General features: G+C 41.0%; 3 protein-coding genes across 3 annotated transcripts in view; all 3 read left to right on the top strand.

Moving 5' to 3' along the window:
* The first annotated feature begins 1,154 nt into the window (after positions 1-1,154).
* LOC127105430 (L-type lectin-domain containing receptor kinase IX.1) overlaps positions 1,155-25,348 on the top strand; it is a 95,262-nt gene continuing 71,068 nt past the window's right edge. The window contains exon 1 of the mRNA XM_051042615.1: positions 1,155-1,907. Coding sequence (XP_050898572.1) covers positions 1,274-1,907 — 634 coding nt within the window. The 5' untranslated portion in view covers positions 1,155-1,273. The remainder of the gene's footprint in view (positions 1,908-25,348) is intronic.
* On the top strand, positions 3,605-4,108 carry LOC127105431 (18.2 kDa class I heat shock protein-like). The gene has a single exon (XM_051042616.1). It carries the CDS (start codon positions 3,605-3,607, stop codon positions 4,040-4,042), a length of 438 nt encoding a protein of 145 aa, XP_050898573.1. The 3' UTR covers positions 4,043-4,108.
* LOC127105434 (18.2 kDa class I heat shock protein-like) lies at positions 17,726-18,163 on the top strand. Its single transcript, XM_051042618.1, has one exon. It carries the CDS (start codon positions 17,726-17,728, stop codon positions 18,161-18,163), a length of 438 nt encoding a protein of 145 aa, XP_050898575.1.

The following is a 25,348-nucleotide window of genomic DNA, read 5'->3' as shown; positions in this document are numbered from 1 at the left end:
TAGAAGACATAAGTTTGTAACATAAACAAAAACGAATCCAATTTCATAACTGGAAATAATTTCAAAAATGAAAACAAATCTATTATAAAAAATTAAAAACAAAATTATCTTTGTTTGTAAATAAAACTAGGAATTTTAGAAGAATAACAAAAATAAATTCGAAAATTAGGATAAATTCATATTCTTGTTTTTTATTCAATTATTTCTTTTGCATCAGGGCTTTTTGGGATCAAAGTGACTAGGGTGTAGTTCATTAATGTATAGAGCCTATTGCTGTCAAAGAATTCATGCATTGCTGCTATAGCATCCCTCTTTATCACAGTCTAACTAGCTTTAAAAATTATATGTTAACTTATTTGACTTTTTCTCGAGGGAGTAACACTTATACAGAAAAAGTTACATTAACTACAATTCCAAATTTCAATTTTAACATATGCTAAATTTACAGTGATCTTTATAAAAAGAGAATAATGGTGTTAACCATTAAAAATATATTCAAATATATGTAATTTTTACGTGTTTAAAAGGTCACTTCTCCGTAAATTATATTTAAATTTAACAACAAGGTTTAAAATTTAAAGGGGAAAATAGTGTCTTGAATTTTTACTTTAAATTTTTGTAACATGTGTTCTTTGTACAAGCTAAGCAGGAAAGAAAGAAGAAAGTGATGCAGAAGCCATCACTGAGTCTTACGTGTCAAAGTCAATTGTCTCCTTGTTTTATTGTAGAACACAATATTTGAATATATTCCTAGCAACTAAAGGAACCTAGATTTATTAATTATCATAATATAATTCCAGAAAAACTAATAATAATAATCTTTACTTATCAATCTCCCCAAATATTCTCAATCAATTGGAATAACCACTTGGGTTCAATAATCTCTTTTACAACTTTGCAAATTGTGTCATCTAAGCAGTTTAACAACCGTCGTCGAGTTAAGCAAACCCATACCTTAGAAAAAACATGTCGAGTTGGACACACGTTTGAAATTATTTTTAATTTATTTATTTTTTGAAATTATTATTGATGTTGATGTGTCAGAGTCAACATCTATTCGGGATATCAGCTTTTTCATAGCGATGTTTTTATTCTAGAATTTTTTTTGGTGTTATGCTTACAAGTGGCAATAAACTATAGTAATAATCATTTGGAAAAGAAAAAGATAGGACGAATGGTTAGTAAACAATGGCTGCCCATAGGAAGCTCATAAAGTAGTTTCACTCTTGCAGTTTCATCTCTGCAAACTTCCGCTGAACCATAGTTCCCAATAATGGCTTTTGCCGCACCAAAAATAATGCATGTCTTGTTATCTATTTTCTTACTCTTGAACTTCATGATTCCATTTGCATTCTCTTTGACCTTTAACTTCACCAGTTTTGATCCTAATGACAAAACCATAATCTATGAAGGATCAGCAAATCCTGCTTCATCAGCTATCCAACTTACAATAAACCAACAAGGTAAGCTCATGAATGGAAGCATTGGTAGAGCAACATATTACCAACCTATCCACCTTTGGAACAAAACTACAAACAATCTCACAGATTTCACATCTCATTTTACCTTTACTATAAATTCACAGAATAGAAACAAATATGGAGATGGGATTGCATTCTTCCTTCAACCTTCTGGTTCAAAGAAGCCTAATGCAACAAAAGGAGGATCTATGGGTTTAACTCTTGATAACCAAGCATTGAACTCAACTGAAAATCCATTTGTTGCTGTGGAGTTTGATATCTATCGGAACCGCTGGGATCCGCCTCTTGAACATGCTGGAATCGACATCAACTCTATGAGATCGGTTGCTAACGTGACATGGTTGGCTGATATCAAACAAGGTAGACTCAATGAGGCTTGGATCAGTTACAATGCTAGTTCACTAAATCTAAGTATTATATTCACTGGTTTTAGTAATGTAACTTCTACCACTGTGAAACAACATTTATCTGCCATAGTTGATCTCAGACTTTATCTGCCAGAGTTTGTTACAGTTGGTTTCTCAGCTGCCACAGGAAATGCAACTGCTATTCATAGTATCTCTTCTTGGGATTTTAGCTCAACTTTGGAAGCACAACAAGATAGCAACAAAACAAACACACAGGACCCATTTGCAAGTTCTCCATCCTTCAACACATCTACTAGTAAGAAGAAAAAGGCCAAGGCAGGGCTAGTAGCCGGATCGGGAATTGGTGGATTCGTTTTGTTTGGGGTGTTGGGTTTTGTTTCAGTTGTTTTGTGGAAAAAGTGGAAGAAAGGAAAAGAAGAGGAAGATGGTGAATTTGAAGAGTACATGGGTGAGGATTTTGGAAGAGGGGCAGGACCCAAGAAGTATACATATGCAGAACTAGCACATGCGGCTAATAATTTCAAAGATGAGCATAAACTTGGACAAGGAGGATTTGGAGGTGTTTATAGAGGTTTTCTTAAAGATACAAAATCTTATGTTGCTATTAAGAGGGTGTCAGAAGATTCTCATCAAGGGATAAAGGAGTTTGCATCAGAAGTAACAATTATTAGCAAATTAAGGCATAGAAATCTAGTGCAATTGATTGGTTGGTGTCATGAAAGGAAAAAGCTATTGCTTGTATATGAGTACATGCCAAATGGTAGTTTAGACATTCATCTTTTCAAAAAAGAAAGCTTTTTGAAATGGGGTGTTAGATATCGAATAGCTAGAGGCTTGGCTTCTGCATTGCTATATCTGCATGAAGAATGGGAACAATGTGTTATACATAGAGACATAAAGGCAAGCAACATAATGTTGGATTCAGAGTTTAATGCAAAACTTGGAGATTTTGGTCTAGCAAGGTTTGTGGATCATTCAAAAGGTGGACAAACAACAGCTTTAGCAGGGACTATGGGATACATAGCTCCTGAATGTGCTACCATTGGAAGGGCTAGTAAAGAAACAGATGTGTATAGTTTTGGAATTGTTGCTTTAGAGATAGGTTGTGGAAGAAAACCTATAGAAAGTAAGACTCAAGAAAATGAAATAAACATTGTGGAGTGGGTTTGGGGGTTATATGGAAGAGGGAGTATTGTTGAAGCAGTGGATCCAAGACTAAGTGGAGATTTTGATGAGGAACAAATAAAGTGTTTGATGATTGTTGGTCTTTGGTGTGCTCACCCTGATCCTAATAATAGGCCTTCAATAAGACAAGCTATTCAAGTGCTTAATTTTGAAGTTTCACTGCCTAATCTTCCATCAAGTATGCCTGTACCAACATTTCTTGAGGGGCCTTTGAACTCATTCACAGTTCCATTCCGCATAAATGGTTTAGAGCAAGAAAAACTCAACTAGTTTTGTCTGTCTATGTCGCTTTTGTATTCTAGATAAAAATTAGTTTTATTTTAATCATCTTTTTCTTGAATGTATTTAAAACTCATCTTTTATGTACATCCTTTCCTAGAATTTTTTTTTAGATATGAAGTACTAAGCTAATTTCATTGACATAATCAAAATCATAAAACAGTAATACAAATTAATGAAATGTGAAATACTATTTATAACCTTAGATGACAACTACACAAAAAAAAGGAAGCATCAAAGAATTGTAAATCATCAAGATTCATAACAATCATCAACGAATTTAAAGAGAAGATGCCGATGATTCCGAGTTTCTTAGGTGGCAGAAGGAGCAATGCTTTCGATCCATTCCCCCTTGATGTTTGGGATCCATTCAAAGATTTTCCATTCTCCAATTCTTTTCCTGAAAATTCAGCATTCTTGAGCACACGTGTGGACCGGAAGGAGACTCCAGAAGCGCATGTGTTCAAGGCCGATCTTCCTGGACTGAAGAAGGAGGAAGTGAAGGTGGAGATTGAAGATGATAGCGTTCTTCAGATAAGTGGAGGGAGAAAAGTTGAGAAAGAAGATAAGAATGATCAATGGCATCAGGTGGAGCGTAGCAGCAGAATACCAGAGAATGCTAAAATGGATCAAGTCAAAGCAAACATGGAGAATGGTGTTCTCACTGTGACATTTCCTAAACAAGAGGTTAAGAAACCTGAGATTAAGACCATTGATATTTCTGGTTAAGGGCACAACGAGTTCTGTGTTAGAATGGCATACTCTTCTTTATTCTAATGCTTAGCATGTGTTTCTTGTGTGTTTCTGAACTGTGTGTATGAAAGAAAAAGAATGAAATCATGTAATGTGTTTTGTATTTTCCAGAATTTTATGTGAATAAACTTGTGTTTAAAGTACATATGAAATACAGTATCAATTTCCCAGTTAACCATATAGTTCAGAATATTGTGATTCAAAACTTTGTTTTGCAGATTGAAAATTTTCAAAATAGTTGTTGTTAGTTGAATATTCATAAGCCACATTATAATAACATTCAGGTCCCCTAAACCATAAGATCCCAAACTAGATGTGAACTCAACTTCCACGACAAAATGCTTCCTCCTCGAAAAAGATGAAAAATCTAAACTACCATCCTAGTATTCGTATATTATGTGTTGAGGGAGTTTTTCACTGGGAGCATTGAACACTGTGGGACTTCTTTTCTTGGAGCAAGACCTTTGTGAGAGACACACCACATATTTACCTAAAACCTTAAGGTGATAGGTGAGTGGGTTCTCTCACTTATAAATGCACAAGTTTTCATATTTTTAACGAATGTGAGATTATTATCTATATTACTCAACACTCCCCCTCAAGTGTGAGTCCACAATGCTCCAACTCTTCTTACTTCCACAAACTCTTGTATCGCACGGAACGTTTCTTATTCGTCACACTGGCGCCGTTGACACTCTTCAACATAATGTTTTTTATTCACCATCCTGGAGCCGTTGACTTTCGATACAAGTAATCCGGTCCCTTTCTGAAACCAAATGGCTGTGATACCATTTGTTGGGGGAGTTTTTCACCATTTATTGGGGGAGTTTTTCACTATGGAGCATTGAACATTGTGTGACTTCTTATAAGTGAGAGAACCCACTCACCTATCACCTTAAGGTTTTAGGTGAATATGTGGTGTGTCTCTCAGAAAGGTCTTGCTCCAAGAAAATAAGTCCCAAAATGTTCAGTGTTCCCCATTGAAAAACTCCCCCAACAAATGGTATCACGAGCCATTGGTTTCAGAAAGAGACCGACTTACTTGTATCGAAAGTCAAACGGCGCCAGTATGGTGAATAAGAAACGTTCCGTTGAAGAGTGCCAATGGCGTCAATGTGGTGAATAAGAAACGTTCCGCAGAAAAGCTTTCACTTGAGGGGGAGTATTGTAGACTCACACTTGAGGGGGAGTGTTGAGAATATATCAAGTGTGAGTAGTATGGGTAATAGTCCCACATTGGTTAGAAATGTGGAGACTTAAGCATTTATAAGTGAGAGAACCCACCCACCTATCACCTTAAGGTTTTGGGTGAATATGTGGTGTGTCTCTCACAAAGGTGTTGCTTTACCCACAATATTAAATGCTCCCTAGAGAGAAAAACTCCCCCAACATTATGATAAGTTCATTCTTCTTGTGGCACAAATTATTGATGCCTCAATTGACTAATCATGTTCACTTCTACCGACTATTTCCATCTTTGGTGGTGCTTTTCACATCCTTGAAAATTCAAAAATATTGTTAATTTTCGAAGATGCCGGAAATGACCAACAGAAAATTGGATAAAACACCACCTTGCATGATGTTATTCTCCAAATAACACTCCATTTTCAAAACCTTTTAAAAAGTTTATTTTATTCTCACTCACCTTTTCAACACGAGAATATCATTTTTGTATTACATCACATCATAGAGAACAAAACAAGCTAGAATTGGAGATGAAGTTCATTCATTTCATCATTCATTCTTTGCATTAATCTTGTTTATGAGCTAAAAAATGGTTATTGAATCCAAATAAGCATCTTCGGACAAAGTTTGATATGGTTCGGATGTGCATATCCGGATTGTTCTGTTAGTTTAATTTTTAACATTATTTTTTTCTGTTATTAATGATATTAAATATGGTGCACCCAAATATGTTTCTCAAAACTATTTTTAGTGTGAATGTTAAATTGGTCGAAGTGAAGCGTGATTTTAAATTGGATGAAGTGAATGATGATGTTCAAACGGATGAAGCGAATGATGATGTTAAACCATGTGTTTGACTGGTAGTTGTCGTGATTTTAATTGTATGTTGTCGTGTTAAGTCTAAAGTTCATTGCTATGAGAGATAGCTTATTTTTCGAGGTCAGGCTCAGTTTTATTGGACATCTTTAGGGGCGTGCCCGATCAAGGGTTGGCGCACCTTCCATGCCTCTAGGTGAAAACCCGATTCAAAGTTGATGTAATATGGACTCGTCTTTAGCTACCATGAGAGAGATGGACCTCTTTGTGGTCATTACCTTTAACTATGCACTTGTAATATGGGATTTTGATTGCTTTCTTCACACGTTTGAAGCGATTTTGACACCACCCTAACTACACTTTAATGGCCTTTTTGGAGAAGGACTTTTTCCCTTCTTTCATCAAGAGCTCCTCTTCCTAGTTCATGTAGGGTTGTGTAATACCCCAAAATTTGCCCCCCTCATTCATACATTCATTTTTAGGTCATTTAACATTTCATATTGCATTTCATCATATAAATCAGAATCAGATCCAAGAAGCTTGAATGTCATCCAAGACACTTTGTGGGTCCTATCTGGGTGATCAGTCAACACAAGGGAATGGCTTGAGATACTTCCATTATGTTCAAATGGGGTCTATTCATCAATCAAAATGTTAATCTTGAAGGAGCAAAAGTTTGTTCATGAGCTGTCATGCTCGCTAGGCGAGCAGAATGGGTCGCCTAGCGAGTCCCAAGAAAAGCCACCAGAATCACCTACGCTCAGAGGAATTTCTTGAACTGTCATGCTCGCTAGGCGAAGCCCACGCGTTTCGAAAAAAAGAACGAAAAAACGAAAAGAAAAAAAAATGAAAAAAAATGAAAAAACGAAAAAAAGGAAACGAATAAATAAATAAATAAATAAATAAATAAATAAAATATAACAGAAAAATCTTGGACTTAGACCTCTCTCTTTTGAGCCCACAAAGTCACAAAAATCAGGTTATAAATTCTAGACTTCCATCTCCCAAAAAACCATGGGAAAAAGATAGTGAGAGAAGAGCTAACAGAGTTCAGAGCAACCTCCAGAGACTGAAGGGAACCCATCTGCAAAGAACCAATTCCCTCTCATATAAACCCTAAGATTGTTCTGCAAAGCCAACAGTTCAATTCAATTTCAATCGATCCTCCCCAATCAGGTATGCCCTATTTCCACTACTTTATACTTTGAATTTTAATACCCTTTTGATGCATGTGTTTGACAAGAGGTTTAGGCCTCCTACACTTGGTTGCTTTTGTGAGCTCTTTTTGTGAATTTTAATGGCATGATTCATGTGGTTACATTTTGATTTGGGGCAACTCTTGATTGCGCCCCATCTTGTCACTCTAACCTGTTTGTTGAGTTTTTTGTGAGGGCTCACATGACTCCTGAAAGGATAGCTTGCTTGGCATTTCACTTTATATGTGGGATACCATTTGGAGATTTATTCCGATTACCTGTATTGACTTGCTTTCTTTGATGGTGCCAGCTCGAGAGATCTCTGGGTTTCTTATTTCTTTAGCTGTTATTACTTCGGATCTTTATCCGTGTGGTAGATCTCTTGATCCTTTATCTTTCCCGCATTTTACCGCTTCCTTAGCTGGAAGACCTCAATAGGAGGCAATGTTTTCTTTTGTTTGTTTACTTTTGTGCCCAAAGACCTCCAAGAAGAGGCATCAGTGCTAAAGACCTCCCTCCGAGGCAATTGACGGATAAAAGGGATTAGTAGTCAATCCCCCGTTATTCAGTGTGTCGTTCTTTAAGATCACACTACGTGTCGATGCTTCAGAACAAAAGCCCAAGATCTTTTGTCCGGTCAGTCAGTGGAGAGGGTTCCACCTTTCTGAATCCCCACTTTTTGTCATGAGCTCACCTTGTCCAGGGTTAAGAGCTATGAGGTCTTATCCTCATTACCCTTTTAATCTGCTCACCCTAACATTCAATGTCAGTGGTTAAGAGCCCGTTTGATTACCCTTCCATGGATTGTTTGTCGAGGTTGATATGACCCCTCTTGACCAAAGCCCTACCCATGTATGTTTGAGCCCCCTTGGTGGCATTTTACTTTATGCATGTTTGTTTTGTATGGTGTGATCGTCTCCCCATAGGATTGCTAGGCTTCGTATAGTCTCTCGTTTGCATGTCAATTAAGGTAGCACTGTTCCTTCGTCTAGGACTTCCTTTTTGCATGATCATTCCTAAAACACAAACAAACTCATTGATTTTTCTTCTCCTAAGAACACGTTAACTCCTTCTACTACAGGCGAGTAAGTCTCCAAAGGTCGAGCATCCGGTAGATTGCGTAGTAACGTCGTTCACCCAAAAACACAACCCTTAACCCGTAGGTAGCCGAACTACGGCTTGCTCTGATTCTCATTCCAGATGAGATACGTAGGCATAAGACGCGATGTCTTAGCGAGCACACTCCTCTTTAACCCCTAGGTAGCCGAGCTACGAAGACTCTGATTCTCATATTCAGATGAGATACGTATGCAGTGGATGCGGCATCCGTGCGAGTCATTTTCTTTTGACCCCCCTTTTAGTAAGTAGTACATTAGATATACACGCACCCTTTAGACAAGAACAACAAAAGTGGATCCCGTAGAGTACTACGGATGCGTAGGGGTGTTAATACCTTCCCTTCGCATAATCGGCTCCCGAACCCAAGATTTGGTTACGAGACCTTGTCTTTTCCTTTCCTTTCTCCCAGGTTTACTTCGAGCGTTTCCTTTCCCTCCTTTGGGATAAATAACGCACGGTGGCGACTCTTCTGTCATTTCTTTCTCGCCGGGTGTTTTTTCGCATACTATATTTTTTAGGTTGCGACAGCTGGCGACTCTGCTGGGGACTTATTTTCCCTAGTGGGCCTTTCCTAGCATTTGTTTGTTTTTTGTCTATTGTGTGTTATTTATTTATTGTTTTGCATACTTATCTGCTTGCATAGCATCCTATGTGCGCTTTACTGTCTCATGCATACTGTGCTGGTTGTGTATTTGTTTCACTGTTGGGTGGGAATCACAAGAGGTAAAAGGCCCAATACACAGGCTATGAGTGAACTTTAGGACACCTAGGAATAAAGTGATTCATGGGAAGCGGGTGGTATGGCGCCACTTAGCGGAACATGGTATCACGAGCAGTTCAGATTCTGATGGAGTATTATCGTTGCATACACCTGGTGTGCATATGATGATATTCTTGAAAGGATTGTTTATCCTGCGTTTCTCTTGACCTTACCCTGGCCTAGATTACACCCGTGAGTGGGGCGGGAATGAATCATTCACAGGTACTGAAGGTGACTTATCCTGTTGGTGACTTTTGTTCGGTTCTTATTGGTGACCGTTGGTTCAGAAGTATGAGTTCTAAGTTGACACTTGTGTTCTATGGTTCCCGGTTCCGAATTCATGCTGAAGTTCCTGTGCTTCGTGATACAACAATCCTGATTGACATACCACTGCATTGCATTCACATCATTTTGCATTCATATCATTTAACACATGTTTATCCATTACCAGGGGTTCATACCTTCTTCTTGATTCTAGTCGGGGTTTTCTTCTTACACTGTTTATCAAATGTGAGACTGGAATCAAGGGGGTAGAATGCCCTTGGAATTGATAAACATGTCATCGCATTTGCATGTCCATCAGCATGTCTTGCATAACAGGTACTGCCGCAATGTTCTCAGTTTTTTTGGTGTTCCACTAGCAGGATAGCTGACTCAGGCATTCACCGGTACGGTACCCGCAGAAACCACCAGAGAGCAATGGAAAGCCTACAAGCAGAGTTCGCTGAGATGAAGATCCGCATGAACCAATTCATGGATGTGGTTTAGGGGGTGGCTCAGGGACAGCAAGAGCTCAGGCAGATGATGCAGAGGAATCCCGCCACTACTCAACCAGAGACGTTGACTGATCCTCCAGCTGGAGAGGTTAATGGACCCAGTGGACCGGGGCCTACCCCGATCCTACATGTCACATCCGGTCAACAACCCGTCCATGATGATCAGGAGGATCAGTTCCCCTTGCTTCAGGAGGACTTTGGTATGAGTCATGGTATGAACCCTATGTTTCGGAGACTGGAAGAGAGGTTGAAGGCAGTGGAAGGACAGAATCCTCTGGGAGTGGACGTTGTTGACTTGGGATTGGTCCCAGGCGTGAGGGTGCCACCGAAATTCAAGGTCCCAATATTTGACAAATACAGTGGCAACTCTTGCCCGAAGACCCATGTGCAAGCCTATTTCCGTAAGATGGTTGCATACTCTGACGATGAAAAGTTGCTTATGTACTTTTTCCAGGATAGCCTAGCTGGGGCATCCATGGAATGGTATATGAGGTTGGACAGAGCCCACATCCGCTGCTGGAGGGAGTTGGCTGAGGCTTTCGTGAAGCAGTATCAGTATAATGCAGACATGGCTCCGGATAGAACTCAACTTCAGAATCTGTCTCTTAAAAGCAATGAGTGCTTCAGGGAATATGCTCAACGCTGGAGAGAAACAACTTCCCGGGTTCAACCTCCTATGTTGGAGAAGGAAATGGCTAACATGTTCATGAACACTCTGCCCGGACCTTATTTGGAGCGCCTGGTGGGTTGCAATGCCTCCAACTTTGCTGATGTAGTCTCTACCGGAGAGAGGGTGGAGAATTACCTGAGGACATACAAGACCCAGAGTGGAGGTGGATCTTCATCAGGGGTGAAGAAGCCGTTCATTCAGGGACAAAAGAGGAGAGAAGGGGATGCAAGTGCCATATCTTCTTATCAGAACAAGGGTAACCGAGGGAATGACTTTCAGAACTATCATCAACAACCGTATGTTGCGGTTGTGACCATTCCAGCTGCAGCACCACTACAACAGCAACAACCCCAGCGTCAACCAGCTCAGTACCAACCACAACAACCGGGTAACAGACCCGCCTATCAACAGAGGCGAAGGACGATGGACCGGCATTTCGACACTCTTCCAATGTCGTACGCTCAGTTGCTTTCTAGTCTTCAACAACTACAACTGGTGCAGTTTCGCACTCTGGCTCCTCCTGTCGGTAGGCTTCCGGCGGGTTACGACGCCAACGCTAGGTGTAGCTTCCACTCTGGGGCACCTGGCCACAATATTGAGAACTACAAAGCTTTTAAGCACGTAGTTCAGGACCTCATAGATTCAAAGGCTATCGACCTTGCATCGGCTCCTAATGTCGTCAACAATCCCATGCCACAGCATGGTGGGGCAAATGTTAACATGGTTGAAGGAGAAGCCAAATCATATGGCCAGGTCTCTGCGGTCAACGATGAAGATGGGGATAGTGATTGCGACATGGATAACTGGGTGCGTCCGAGGATCCCGAGTGAAGTCATCAACAATTGGTCTTTTGAGGAGATTGTCCAAGTCACTTTTCTGGAGGAGTAATTTTCTTTGTTTATTCATGCATATCCAAGTCTTACGTTCCGCCCAGGGCGTAATGACTCATTGTAGGGCTCATCTATGCGAATACCTGCATTTTTTATCATCAATAAAGGACGTCTTTTTGCATTCAAATATTTCGTTCACTGTTTTTCCATTTTTGCAGTTTTCAAAAATCAAAAAATATTTGGCAATGTTTTGTTTAGTTTTCATTTTTTCACACTCATAAGCATATACCATTACTCATCCAGATGCACATCACTGGATCCTATTGATAACGATTCTGTTATGGCTCGCTTCGACTTTGAAAATCCGATCTTTCAAGCTGAAGAAGAGGGTGATGAAGACTGTGAACTCCCTGAAGAACTTACCAGGCTATTAAAACAGGAAGAAAGGGTCATTCAACCGCATCAAGAGTCTGTGGAAGTGATTAATCTCGGCACCGAGGACGTCAAGAGAGAAATCAAGATAGGGGCTGCTTTGGAAGATAATGTGAAGAAGGGGTTGATTGAATTGCTACAAGAGTATGTCGACATCTTTGCTTGGTCTTATCAGGACATGCCAGGGCTTGACACAGATATTGTGGTACACCATTTGCCTCTCAAAGAAGGTTGTCCTCCGGTCAAGCAGAAGCTCAGAAGAACAAGACCAGAGATGGCTGTCAAGATAAAGGAAGAAGTGCAAAAACAGTTGGATGCAGGGTTTCTAGCAGTCACAAATTATCCGCCATGGGTTGCAAATATCGTTCCAGTACCTAAGCAGGATGGAAAGGTACGAATGTATGTTGACTACCGGGATCTGAACAGATCTAGTCCTAAAGATGATTTCCCATTACCTCACATTGACGTTTTGGTGGATAACACAGCTCAGTTCTCGATATTCTCCTTCATGGATGGCTTTTCTGGCTATAACCAAATTAAGATGGCGCCAGAAGACATGGAGAAGACAACTTTCATAACCCCATGGGGCACCTTCTGCTACAAGGTGATGCCGTTTGGTCTGAAAAATGCCGGAGCAACATATCAACGAGCAATGGTGACTCTGTTCCATGATATGATTCATCATGAAATCGAGGTTTATGTTGATGATATGATTGCCAAATCTCAGACAGAAGAAGAACATTTGGTGAATTTGCAGAAACTGTTTGAGCATTTGAGGAAATTCAAGCTGAGGCTTAATCCGAACAAGTGTACTTTCGGGGTGAGATCTGGAAAACTGCTGGGTTTTATTGTTAGTGAAAAAGGGATTGAGGTGGATCCGGCCAAAGTGAAAGCGATACAGGAAATGCCTGAGCCAAGAACAGAGAAACAAGTTCGTGGTTTCTTAGGGAGGTTGAACTACATTGCAAGGTTCATCTCTCACCTAACAGCCACGTGTGAGCCAATATTCAAGTTGCTGAGAAAAGATCAGGCTATCAGGTGGAATGATGATTGCCAAAGGGCTTTCGAGAAGATAAAAGAGTATTTGCAGAATCCTCCTATCCTTATGCCTCCGGTCCCAGGGAGACCGCTGCTTATGTATTTGACAGTACTAGACAATTCCATGGGTTGTGTTCTCGGTCAACACGACGAGACAGGTAGGAAAGATCATGCCATCTACTACCTGAGTAAGAAATTCACAGATTGCGAGTCGAGATACTCAATGCTTGAAAAGACATGTTATGCTTCACTTGCATGGGCTGCTAAGCGATTGAGACAATACATGCTGTCTCACACAACCTTACTGATCTCCAAGATGGATCCAGTCAAATATATATTTGAGAAGCCAGCTCTCACCGGAAGGGTTGCTCGTTGGCAAATGGTACTGACAGAGTACGACATCCAGTATACATCCTAGAAAGCCATCAAGGGGAGTATTCTGTCAGACTATCTTGCTCAACAGTCGGTTGAAGATTACGAGCCGATGAAGTTTGATTTTCCAGATGAAGACATCATGTTCCTCAAGATGAAAGACTGCGAAGAGCCAGTTGTTGAGAAGGGACCTAATCCAGACGAAAAATGGATTTTGTTGTTTTATGGGGCTATCAATGCAAGAGGAAGCGAAATTGGTGCTATCATTACCACTCTGAAAGGTGCCCACATGCCTTTCACCGCTCGTCTGACTTTTGAGTGCACAAATAATGAAGCTGAATATGAAGCCTGTATCTTGGGTATTGAGCAAGCCATTGATTTGAGAATCAAGACTCTAGACATCTTCAGAGATTCAACTCTAGTGATCAATCAAGTGAATGGTGATTGGAACACCCTCCAGCCCAATCTGGTCCCTTACAGAGATTACACGAGAAGACTGTTGACTTTCTTCACGATAGTAAAGTTGTATCATATACCTCGTGACGAAAACCAGATGGCAGATGCTCTTGCTACTCTATCCTCCATGATCAACGTGATTCGGTGGAACCACGCTCCCAGGATCGATGTGATGCGCCTCGACAGGGCCGCGTATGTGTTTGCTGTTGAACTGGTAGTTGACGACAAGCCCTGGTATCACGACATCAAGCGCTTTCTGAAGAATCAAGAGTACCCTGCAGAGGCATCCAACAATGATAGAAAGACTTTGAGAAGATTGGCAGGCAGTTTCTTCTTGAACAAAGACGATGTGCTGTATAAGAGGAACTTCGACATGGTTCTGCTTAGATGCGTGGATAGACACGAAGCAGACATGTTAATGCAGGAAGTTCATGAAGGCTCCTTCAGTACTCATGCCGGCGGACATGCAATGGCTAAGAAATTGTTGAGAGCGGGTTATTACTGGATGACCATGGAATCTAATTGTTTCAAATATGCTCAGAAGTGTCATAAATTCCAGATTTATGCTGATAAGGTACATGTGCCGCCAAATCCTTTGAATGTGATGTCTTCGCCGTGGCCTTTTGCTATGTGGGGCATCGATATGATTGGAAAGATTGAGCCGACTGCCTCCAATGGGAATCGCTTCATCCTTGTTGCCATCGACTATTTCACCAAGTGGGTCGAAGCAGCATCGTTCGCGAATGTCACCAGACATGTGGTTGCCCGTTTCATCAAGAAAGAAATCATTTGTCGCTATGGGATTCCCGAAAGAATCATTACTGATAATGGTTCTAATCTCAACAACAAAATGATGAAGGAGTTGTGCCAGAACTTCAACATTCAGCATCACAATTCTTCCCCTTACCGCCCTAAGATGAACGATGTTGTTGAGGCGGCAAATAAGAACATAAAGAAGATTGTGCAGAAGATGGTCGTTACGTACAGAGATTGGCATGAGATGCTACCCTTCGCCTTGCATAGGTACCGTACTTCAGTACGTACATCGACCGGGGAAACCCCTTACTCCCTTGTGTATGGTATGGAAGCAGTCCTACCTGTTGAAGTGGAGATTCCTTCTCTAAGAGTCCTGTTGGATGTCAAGTTAGACGAAGCTGAATGGATTCGGACAAGGTTTAATGAGTTGAGTCTTATCGAAGAGAAGCGAATGGAAACCATTTATCATGGGCAGTTGTATCAGAGTCGGATGAAGAGAGCCTTTGATCAGAAAGTGCATCCTCGATGTTTCCAAGTCGGAGATTTGGTGTTGAAAAGGATCCTTCCTCCTCAGACAGATCACAGGGGCAAGTGGACTCCTAACTATGATGGACCGTATATTGTCACCAAGGTTTTTGATGGTGGGGCCTTAATACTTGCAACTATGGATGGTGAAAACTTCACTTCCCATGTGAACTCAGACGCAGTTAAAAAATACTTCGCATAAAATAGACCTGTTGGACAGTAAAAAAGAATAATCCAGGCAAAAAATGGGCATCCCGACGAACCAAGAAAATGAAAAGATTCGGGCAAAAATTAGGGATTAAAAATGAAAATATCGTACACCTGGTAAGTTGAAAACCTGAAAAGGCAACTTAGGCAAAAATGGGTATCCCGGTGGATTGAAAACCCGAAAAGGGCGATCCAGGCAAAAGTTAGGGATTAAACGAATGACTGCGTTCTGAGTAGTTCTGAATCTCATCTCGTGTCAATGACTGGAAACTTTTGAAGGATAGGAAACAGTCCAATCACTCTTTTCAGAAAGCTGATCATCTGGAGGATCTTGAAGACGAGCAAGTCATAGCAGAATTGGAACCCAATAGAAATCCATTTCACATTGCCATTAGATTAATTTCTGTTTTTATCTTTTGTGCGATTACCTCTTTCCAGGGATTGCTTCCTGATGTAAATGCCTATTCAGAGGCCATTCAATCAATAAAATCATGTTATTCAGTATATCTCTGTTTGCATTTTCATTTTACTGTTTTGTTTGCAAAAATGACGTCCGAATTTTTGATAAACATTGCATCATGAAACATAAGAGCTTTACAGGTACATGTTTAATAAAAATTTAAAATTGCTGTAAATGTTAAGTGCTTTAGATCGAAGAGTGGGCATGATCAGTGATAGACTATATATCCCCAACGGAGTTGATAGTGCCAGACTGTATCTTCCCAGCAGAAGCGGCTGCTCCTCAGGGTTCGATGCCAGATCGATGATCTCGACACCAGATCCATGGTCTCTTTCCTTGAAGCAAAATCTCGGTACCGTATCGGTGTTTGCTTCCCCTGCTAAGTCGTCTCTCTCGCAGATTATGGTTGCCAGAACCACTATCGCTTTCCCCAACAGCAGGTTTTCAGTGCCGTTCTCACCCCAGTCAGAGTCTCGGTATTTCGTCATTGCTAGAACACCGTGTGGCGGGTCATTTCCCCACAGAGTTCTTTGCGCTGTGCATTTCCAACAGCCTTGCCAGGGTCCAGAAGATGGTGATCATTTCCCCAGCAGATTCCCTTGCCTCGGCTTGGCATTCTACCCAGCATTTCGCATCCCTGCATGTAGAATCATATTGCATTGCATCCTCCCAAATTGCGTAGCATTTCCATTTTCATGGAGCATTACGCCATTGAAAAATTCAAACATACGCATGTAAGCATAAAACATTCTCGGTATCCCAAGTGATAAGCCAGAAGTTGTTTCCAGTACTCAGACTGAAGATTGTTCATGACTTACCTTTATTATCCCTAGCAAGTGTCATTGGCCCATGCGCCGCCTCTATTATCTTTCCCTATTTCTTCCGATGCTGACAGGCATGAAGTTTTTCCGGTATTCAGACCGAAGTGGCATTCAGGCCAATTTTCCGATGTTCAGATCGAAGAAGTTTCCGACATTCAGGTCGATGCAACTTGTGGCATTCAGGCTAGTTTCCGGTATTCAGACCGAAGTGGCGTTCAAGCCAGTTTTCCGATGTTCGGATCGAAGAAGTTTCCGACGTTCAGGTCGATGCAACTTGTGGCATTCAGGCCAAGTTTCCAACGTTCAGGTCGATGCAACTTGTGGCATTCAGGCCAATTTTCCGATATTCATATCGAAGTGGCATTCAGGCCAATTTTCCGATATTCAGATCGAAGTGGCATTCAGGCCAGTTTTCCGATGTTCAGATCGAATAAGTTTCCGACATTCAGGTCGACGCAACTTGTGGCATTCAGGCCAGCCTCTCGGTGTTCAGACCGATATTAATAATCTCATATCTTCCGATGTTCAGATCGAAGTCATTTCCAGTATTCAGACTGATGAGCGGCATTCAAGCCATGGTTACTTCTGTGTTACCATTTATTTTGGTATCCAGGTTAACATTCTTTTTCGGTATTCAGACTAACTCTCACCGTACCAGACGGATTCTTCTTTCAAGACCACCTCTTTGCCGATTCTGACAGGCATTGTTACTTCGCTTCACTTCAGTGCCAATTTTCAGGCTTTTATTGTATTCAATCCCTTGATACCCCGAAAGTGCGAAAGCCGCTGCTATCTTCTTTTCGAGTCTCCAGTTGATTGAATAGGGGCAACTGTAATACCCCAAAATTTGCCCCCCTCATTCATACATTCATTTTTAGGTCATTTAACATTTTATATTGCATTTCATCATATCAATCAGAATCAGATCCAAGAAGCTTGAATGTCATCCAAGACACTTTGTGGGTCCTATCTGGGTGATAAGTCAACACAAGGGAATGGCTTGAGATACTTCCAACATGTTCAAATGGGGTCTATTCATCAGCCAAACGTTAATCTTGAAGGAGCAAAAACTTGTTCATGAACTGTCATGCTTGATTCAAAATCATAAAACAGTAATACAAATTAATGAAATGTGAAATACTATTTATAACCTTAGATGACAACTACACAAAAAAAGGAAGCATCAAAGAATTATAAATCATCAAGATTCATAACAATCATCAACGAATTTAAAGAGAAGATGCCGATGATTCTGAGTTTCTTAGGTGGCAGAAGGAGAAATGCTTTCGATCCATTCCCCCTTGATGTTTGGGATCCATTCAAAGATTTTCCATTCTCCAATTCTTTTCCTGAAAATTCAGCATTCTTGAGCACACGTGTGGACCGGAAGGAGACTCCAGAAGCGCATGTGTTCAAGGCCGATCTTCCTGGACTGAAGAAGGAGGAAGTGAAGGTGGAGATTGAAGATGATAGCGTTCTTCAGATAAGTGGAGGGAGAAAAGTTGAGAAAGAAGATAAGAATGATCAATGGCATCGGGTGGAGCGTAGCAGCAGAATACTAGAGAATGCTAAAATGGATCAAGTCAAAGCAAACCTGGAGAATGGTGTTCTCACTGTGACATTTCCTAAACAAGAGGTTAAGAAACCTGAGATTAAGACCATTGATATTTCTGGTTAAGGGCACAACGAGTTCTGTGTTAGAATGGCATACTCTTCTTTATTCTAATGCTTAGCATGTGTTTCTTGTGTGTTTCTGAACTGTGTGTATGAAAGAAAAAGAATGAAATCATGTAATGTGTTTTGTATTTTCCAGAATTTTATGTGAATAAACTTGTGTTTAAAGTACATATGAAATACAGTATCAATTTCCCAGTTAACCATATAGTTCAGAATATTGTGATTCAAAACTTTGTTTTGCAGATTGAAAATTTTCAAAATAGTTGTTGTTAGTTGAATATTCATAAGCCACATTATAATAACATTCAGGTCCCCTAAACCATAAGATCCCAAACTAGATGTGAACTCAACTTCCACGACAAAATGCTTCCTCCTCGAAAAAGATGAAAAATCTAAACTACCATCCTAGTATTCGTATATTATGTGTTGAGGGAGTTTTTCATTGGGAGCATTGAACACTGTGAGACTTCTTTTCTTGGAGCAAGACCTTTGTGAGAGACACACCACATATTTACCTAAAACCTTAAGGTGATAGGTGAGTGGGTTCTCTCACTTATAAATGCACAAGTTTTCATATTTTTAACGAATGTGAGATTATTATCTATATTACTCAACACTCCCCCTCAAGTGTGAGTCCACAATGCTCCAACTCTTTTTACTTCCACAAACTCTTGTATCGCACGGAACGTTTCTTATTCGTCACACTGGTGTCGTTGACACTCTTCAACATAACGTTTTTTATTCACCATCCTGGAGCCGTTGACTTTCGATACAAGTAATCCGGTCCCTTTCTGAAACCAAATGGCTGTGATACCATTTGTTGGGGGAGTTTTTCACCATTTATTGGGGGAGTTTTTCACTATGGAGCATTGAACATTGTGTGACTTCTTATAAGTGAGAGAACCCACTCACCTATCACCTTAAGGTTTTAGGTGAATATGTGGTGTGTCTCTCACAAAGGTCTTGCTTCAAGAAAATAAGTCCCAAAATGTTCAGTGTTCCCCATTGAAAAACTCCCCCAACAAATGGTATCACGAGCCTTTGGTTTCAGAAAGAGACCGACTTACTTGTATCGAAAGTCAAACGGCGCCAGTATGGTGAATAAGAAACGTTCCGTTGAAGAGTGTCAATGGCGTCAATGTGGTGAATAAGAAACGTTCCGCAGAAAAGCTTTCACTTGAGGGGGAGTATTGTAGACTCACACTTGAGGGGGAGTGTTGAGAATATATCAAGTGTGAGTAGTATGGGTAATAGTCCCACATTGGTTAGAAATATGGAGACTTGAGCATTTATAAGTGAGAGAACCCACCCACCTATCACCTTAAGGTTTTGGGTGAATATGTGGTGTGTCTCTCACAAAGGTGTTGCTTTACCCACAATATTCAATGCTCCCTAGAGAGAAAAACTCCCCCAACATTATGATAAGTTCATTCTTCTTGTGGCACAAATTATTGATGCCTCAATTGACTAATCATGTTCACTTCTACCGACTATTTCCATCTTTGGTGGTGCTTTTCACATCCTTGAAAATTCAAAAATATTGTTAATTTTCGAAGATGCCGGAAATGACCAACAGAAAATTGGATAAAACACCACCTTGCATGATGTTCTTCTCCAAATAACACTCCATTTTCAAAACCTTTTTAAAAGTTTATTTTATTCTCACTCACCTTTTCAACACGAGAATATCATTTTTGTATTACATCACATCATAGAGAACAAAACAAGCTGGAATTGGAGATGAAGTTCATTCATTTCATCATTCATTCTTTGCATTAATCTTGTTTATGAGCTTAAAAATGGTTATTGAATCCGAATAAGCATCTTCGGACAAAGTTTGATATGGTTCGGATGTGCATATCCGGATTGTTCTGTTAGTTTAATTTTTAACATTATTTTTTTTCTGTTATTAATGATATTAAATATGGTGCACCTAGATATGTTTCTCAAAACTATTTTTAGTGTGAATGTTAAATTGGTCGAAGTGAAGCGTGATTTTGAATTGGATGAAGTGAATGATGATGTTCAAACGGATGAAGCGAATGATAATGTTAAACCATGTGTTTGACTGGTAGTTGTCGTGACTTTAATTGTATGTTGTCGTGTTAAGTCTAAAGTTCATTGCTATGAGAGATAGCTTATTTTTCGAGGTCATGCTCAGTTTTATTGGACATCTTTAGGGTCGTGCCCGATCAAGGGTTGGCGCACCTTCCATGCCTCTAGGTGAAAACCCGATTCAAAGTTGATGTAATATGGACTCGTCTTTAGCTACCATGAGAGAGATGGACCTCTTTGTGGTCATTACCTTTAACTATGCACTTGTAATATTGGATTTTGATTGCTTTCTTCGCACGTTTGAAGCGATTTTGACACCACCCTAACTACACTTTAATGGCCTTTTTGGAGAAGGACCTTTTCCCTTCTTTCACCAAGAGCTCCTCTTCCTAGTTCATGTAGGGTTGTGTAATACCCCAAAATTTGCCCCCCTCATTCATACATTCATTTTTAGGTCATTTAACATTTCATATTGCATTTCATCATATCAATCAGAATCAGATCCAAGAAGCTTGAATGTCATCCAAGACACTTTGTGGGTCCTATCTGGGTGATCAGTCAACACAGGGGAATGGCTTGAGATACTTCCATTATGTTCAAATGGGGTCTATTCATCAGTCGAAACGTTAATCTTGAAGGAGCAAAAGTTTGTTCATGAGCTGTCATGCTCGCTAGGCGAGCAAAATGGGTCGCCTAGCGAGTCCCAAGAAAAGCCACCAGAATCACCTACGCTCAGAGGAATTTCTTGAACTGTCATGCTCGCTAGGCGAAGCCCACGCGTTTCGAAAAAAAAAAACGAAAAAACGAAAAAAAAACGAAAAAACGAAAAAAAGGTAACGAATAAATAAATAAATAAATAAAATATAACAGAAAAATCTTGGACTTGGACCTCTCTCTTTTGAGCCCACAAAGTCACAAAAATCAGATTATAAATTCTAGACTTCCATCTCCCAAAAAACCCTGGGAAAAAGATAGTGAGAGAAGAGCTAACAGAGTTCAGAGCAACCTCTAAAGACTGAAGGGAACTCATCTGCAAAGAACCAATTCCCTCTCATATAAACCCTAAGATTGTTCTGCAAAGCCAACAATGTAATTCAATTTCAATCGATCCTCCCCAATCAGGTATGCCCTATTTCCACTACTTTATACTTTGAATTTTGATACCCTTTTGATGCATGTGTTTGACAAGAGGTTTAGGCCTCCTACACTTGGTTGCTTTTTGTGAGCTCTTTTTGTGAATTTTAATGGCATGATTCAGGTGGTTACATTTTGATTTAGGGCAACTCTTGATTGCGCCCCATCTTGTCACTCTAACCTGTTTGTTGAGTTTTTTGTGAGGGCTCACATGACTCCTGAAAGGATAGCTTGCTTGGCATTCCACTTTATTTGTGGGATACCATTTGGAGATTTATTCCGATTACCTGTATTGACTTGCTTTCTTTGATGGTGCCAGCTCGAGAGATCTCTGGGTTTCTTATTTCTTTAGCTGTTATTACTTCGGATCTTTATCCGTGTGGTAGATCTCTTGATCCTTTATCTTTCCCGCATTTTACCGCTTCCTTAGCTGGAAGACCTCAATAGGAGGCAATGTTTTCTTTTGTTTGTTTACTTTTGTGCCCAAAGACCTCCAAGAAGAGGCATCAGTGCTAAAGACCTCCCTCCGAGGCAATTGACGGATAAAAGGGATTAGTAGTCAATCCCCCGTTATTCAGTGTGTCGTTCTTTAAGATCACACTACGTGTCGATGCTTCAGAACAAAAGCCCAAGATCTTTTGTCCGGTCAGTCAGTGGAGAGGGTTCCACCTTTTTGAATCCCCACTTTTTGTCATGAGCTCACCTTGTCCAGGGTTAAGAGCTATGAGGTCTTATCCTCATTACCCTTTTAATCTGCTCACCCTAACATTCAATGTCAGTGGTTAAGAGCCCGTTTGATTACCCTTCCATGGCTTGTTTGTCGAGGTTGATATGACCCCTCTTGACTAAAGCCCTACCCATGTATGTTTGAGCCCCCTTGGTGGCATTTTACTTTATGCATGTTTGTTTTGTATGGTGTGATCGTCTCCCCATAGGATTGCTAGGCTTCGTATAGTCTCTCGTTTGCATGTCAATTAAGGTAGCACTGTTCCTTCGTCTAGGACTTCCTTTTTGCATGATCATTCCTAAAACACAAACAAACTCATTGATTTTTCTTCTCCGAAGAACACGTTAACTCCTTCTACTACAGGCGAGTAAGTCTCCAAAGGTCGAGCATCCGGTAGATTGCATAGTAACGTCATTCACCCAAAAGCACAACCCTTAACCCGTAGGTAACCGAACTACGGCTTGCTCTGATTCTCATTCCAGATGAGATACATAGGCATAAGACGCGATGTCTTAGCGAGCACACTCCTCTTTAACCCCTAGGTAGCCGAGCTACGAAGACTCTGATTCTCATATTCAGATGAGATACGTATACAGTGGATGCGGAATCCGTGCGAGTCATTTTCTTTTGACCCCCCTTTTAGTAAGTAGTACATTAGATATACACGCACCCTTTAGACAAGAACAACAAAAGTGGATCCCGTAGAGTACTACGGATGCGTAGGGGTGCTAATACCTTCCCTTCGCATAATCGGCTCCCGAACCCAAGATTTGGTTATGAGACCTTGTCTTTTCCTTTCCTTTCTCCCAGGTTTACTTCGAGCGTTTCCTTTCCATCCTTTGGGATAAATAACGCACGGTGGCGACTCTTCTGTCATTTCTTTCTCGCCGGGTGTTTTTTCGCATACTATATTTTTTAGGTTGCGACAGCTGGCGACTCTGCTGGGGACTTATTTTCCCTAGTGGGCCTTTCCTAGCATTTGTCTGTTTTTTGTCTATTGTGTGTTATTTATTTATTGTTTTGCATACTTATCTGCTTGCATAGCATCCTATGTGCGCTTTACTGTCTCATGCATACTGTGCTGGTTGTGTATTTGTTTCACTGTTGGGTGGGAATCACAAGAGGTAAAAGGCCCAATACACAGGCTATGAGTGAACTTTAGGACACCTAGGAATAAAGTGATTCATGGGAAGCGGGTGGTATGGCGCCACTTAGCGGAACATGGTATCACGAGCAGTTCAGATTCTGATGGAGTATTATCGTTGCATACACCTGGTGTGCATATGATGATATTTTTGAAAGGATTGTTTATCCTGCGTTTCTCTTGACCTTACCCTGGCCTAGATTACACCCGTGAGTGGGGCGGGAATGAATCATTCACAGGTACTGAAGGTGACTTATCCTATTGGTGACTTTTGTTCGGTTCTTATTGGTCACCGTTGGTTCAGAAGTATGAGTTCTAAGTTGACACTTGTATTCTATGGTTCCCGGTTCCGATTCATGCTAAAGTTCCTGTGCTTCGTGATACAACAATCCTGATTGACATACCACTGCATTGCATTCACATCATTTTGCATTCATATCATTTAACACATGTTTATCCATTACCAGGGGTTCATACCTTCTTCTTGATTCTAGTCGGGGTTTTCTTCTTACATTGTTTATCAAATGTGAGACTGGAATCAAGGGGGTAGAATGCCCTTGGAATTGATAAACATGTCATCACATTTGCATGTCCATCAGCATGTCTTGCATAACAGGTACTGCCGCAATGTTCTCAGTTTGTTTGGTGTTCCACTAGCAGGATAGCTGACTCAGGCATTCACCGGTACGGTACCCGCAGAAACCACCAGAGAGCAATGGAAAGCCTACAAGCAGAGTTCGCTGAGATGAAGATCCGCATGAACCAATTCATGGATGTGGTTTAGGGGGTGGCTCAGGGACAGCAAGAGCTCAGGCAGACGATGCAGAGGAATCCCGCCACTACCAACCAGAGACGTTGACTGATCCTCCAGCTGGAGAGGTTAATGGACCCAGTGGACCGGGGCCTACCCCGATCCTACATGTCACATCCGGTCAACAACCTGTCCATGATGATCAGGAGGATCAGTTCCCCTTGCTTCAGGAGGACTTTGGTATGAGTCATGGTATGAACCCTATGTTTCGGAGACTGGAAGAGAGGTTGAAGGCAGTGGAAGGACAGAATCCTCTGGGAGTGGACGTTGTTGACTTGGGATTGGTCCCAGGCGTGAGGGTGCCACCGAAATTCAAGGTCCCAATATTTGACAAATACAGTGGCAACTCTTGCCCAAAGACCCATGTGCAAGCCTATTTCCGTAAGATGGTTGCATACTCTGACGATGAAAAGTTGCTTATGTACTTTTTCCAGGATAGCCTAGCTGGGGCATCCCTGGAATGGTATATGAGGCTGGACAGAGCCCACATCCGCTGCTGGAGGGAGTTGGCTGAGGCTTTCGTGAAGCAGTATCAGTATAATGCAGACATGGCTCCGGATAGAACTCAACTTCAGAATCTGTCTCTTAAAAGCAATGAGTGCTTCAGGGAATATGCTTAACGCTGGAGAGAAATAGCTTCCCGTGTTCAACCTCCTATGTTGGAGAAGGAAATGGCTAACATGTTCATGAACACTCTGCCTGGACCTTATTTGGAGCGCCTGGTGGGTTGCAATGCCTCCAACTTTGCTGATGTAGTCTCTACCAGAGAGAGGGTGGAGAATTACCTGAGGACATACAAGACCCAGAGTGGAGGTGGATCTTCATCAGGGGTGAAGAAGTCGTTCATTCAGGGACAAAAGAGGAGAGAAGGGGATGCAAGTGCCATATCTTCTTATCAGAACAGGGGTAACTGAGGGAATGACTTTCAGAACTATCATCAACAACCGTATGTTGCGGTTGTGACCATTCCAGCTGCAGCACCACTACAACAGCAACAACCCCAGCGTCAACCAGCTCAGTACCAACCACAACAACCGGGTAACAGACCCGCCTATCAACAAAGGCGAAGGACGATGGACCGACATTTCGACACTCTTCCAATGTCGTACTGTAACACCTCAAAATTTGCCCTCCTCTCTTGGGACTAGCATAACATATTGCATACATTTTTAGGTCATTAGGCATTGCATACTGCATATCATGTGGTTACATTGTGCAAGTCATCCTCACAAGTCTTGATCAGAAGATAGAGAGGTCATGTGCAAGCTAGGGTTTCATTGGACTGATCATTAGCCATATGAGGATTGGGCTATGA

This window comes from Lathyrus oleraceus, chromosome 7, assembly GCF_024323335.1.
Source record: "Lathyrus oleraceus cultivar Zhongwan6 chromosome 7, CAAS_Psat_ZW6_1.0, whole genome shotgun sequence".
Lineage (NCBI taxonomy): Eukaryota > Viridiplantae > Streptophyta > Magnoliopsida > Fabales > Fabaceae > Lathyrus > Lathyrus oleraceus.
This window is presented reverse-complemented; position numbering and strand designations above follow the sequence as displayed.

Excerpts from the sequence above, each read along its gene's own strand:
- LOC127105431 (XM_051042616.1), top strand. The coding sequence starts at position 3,605 with ATGCCGATGATTCCGAGTTTCTTAGGTGGCAGAAGGAGCAATGCTTTC.
- LOC127105434 (XM_051042618.1), top strand. The coding sequence starts at position 17,726 with ATGCCGATGATTCTGAGTTTCTTAGGTGGCAGAAGGAGAAATGCTTTC.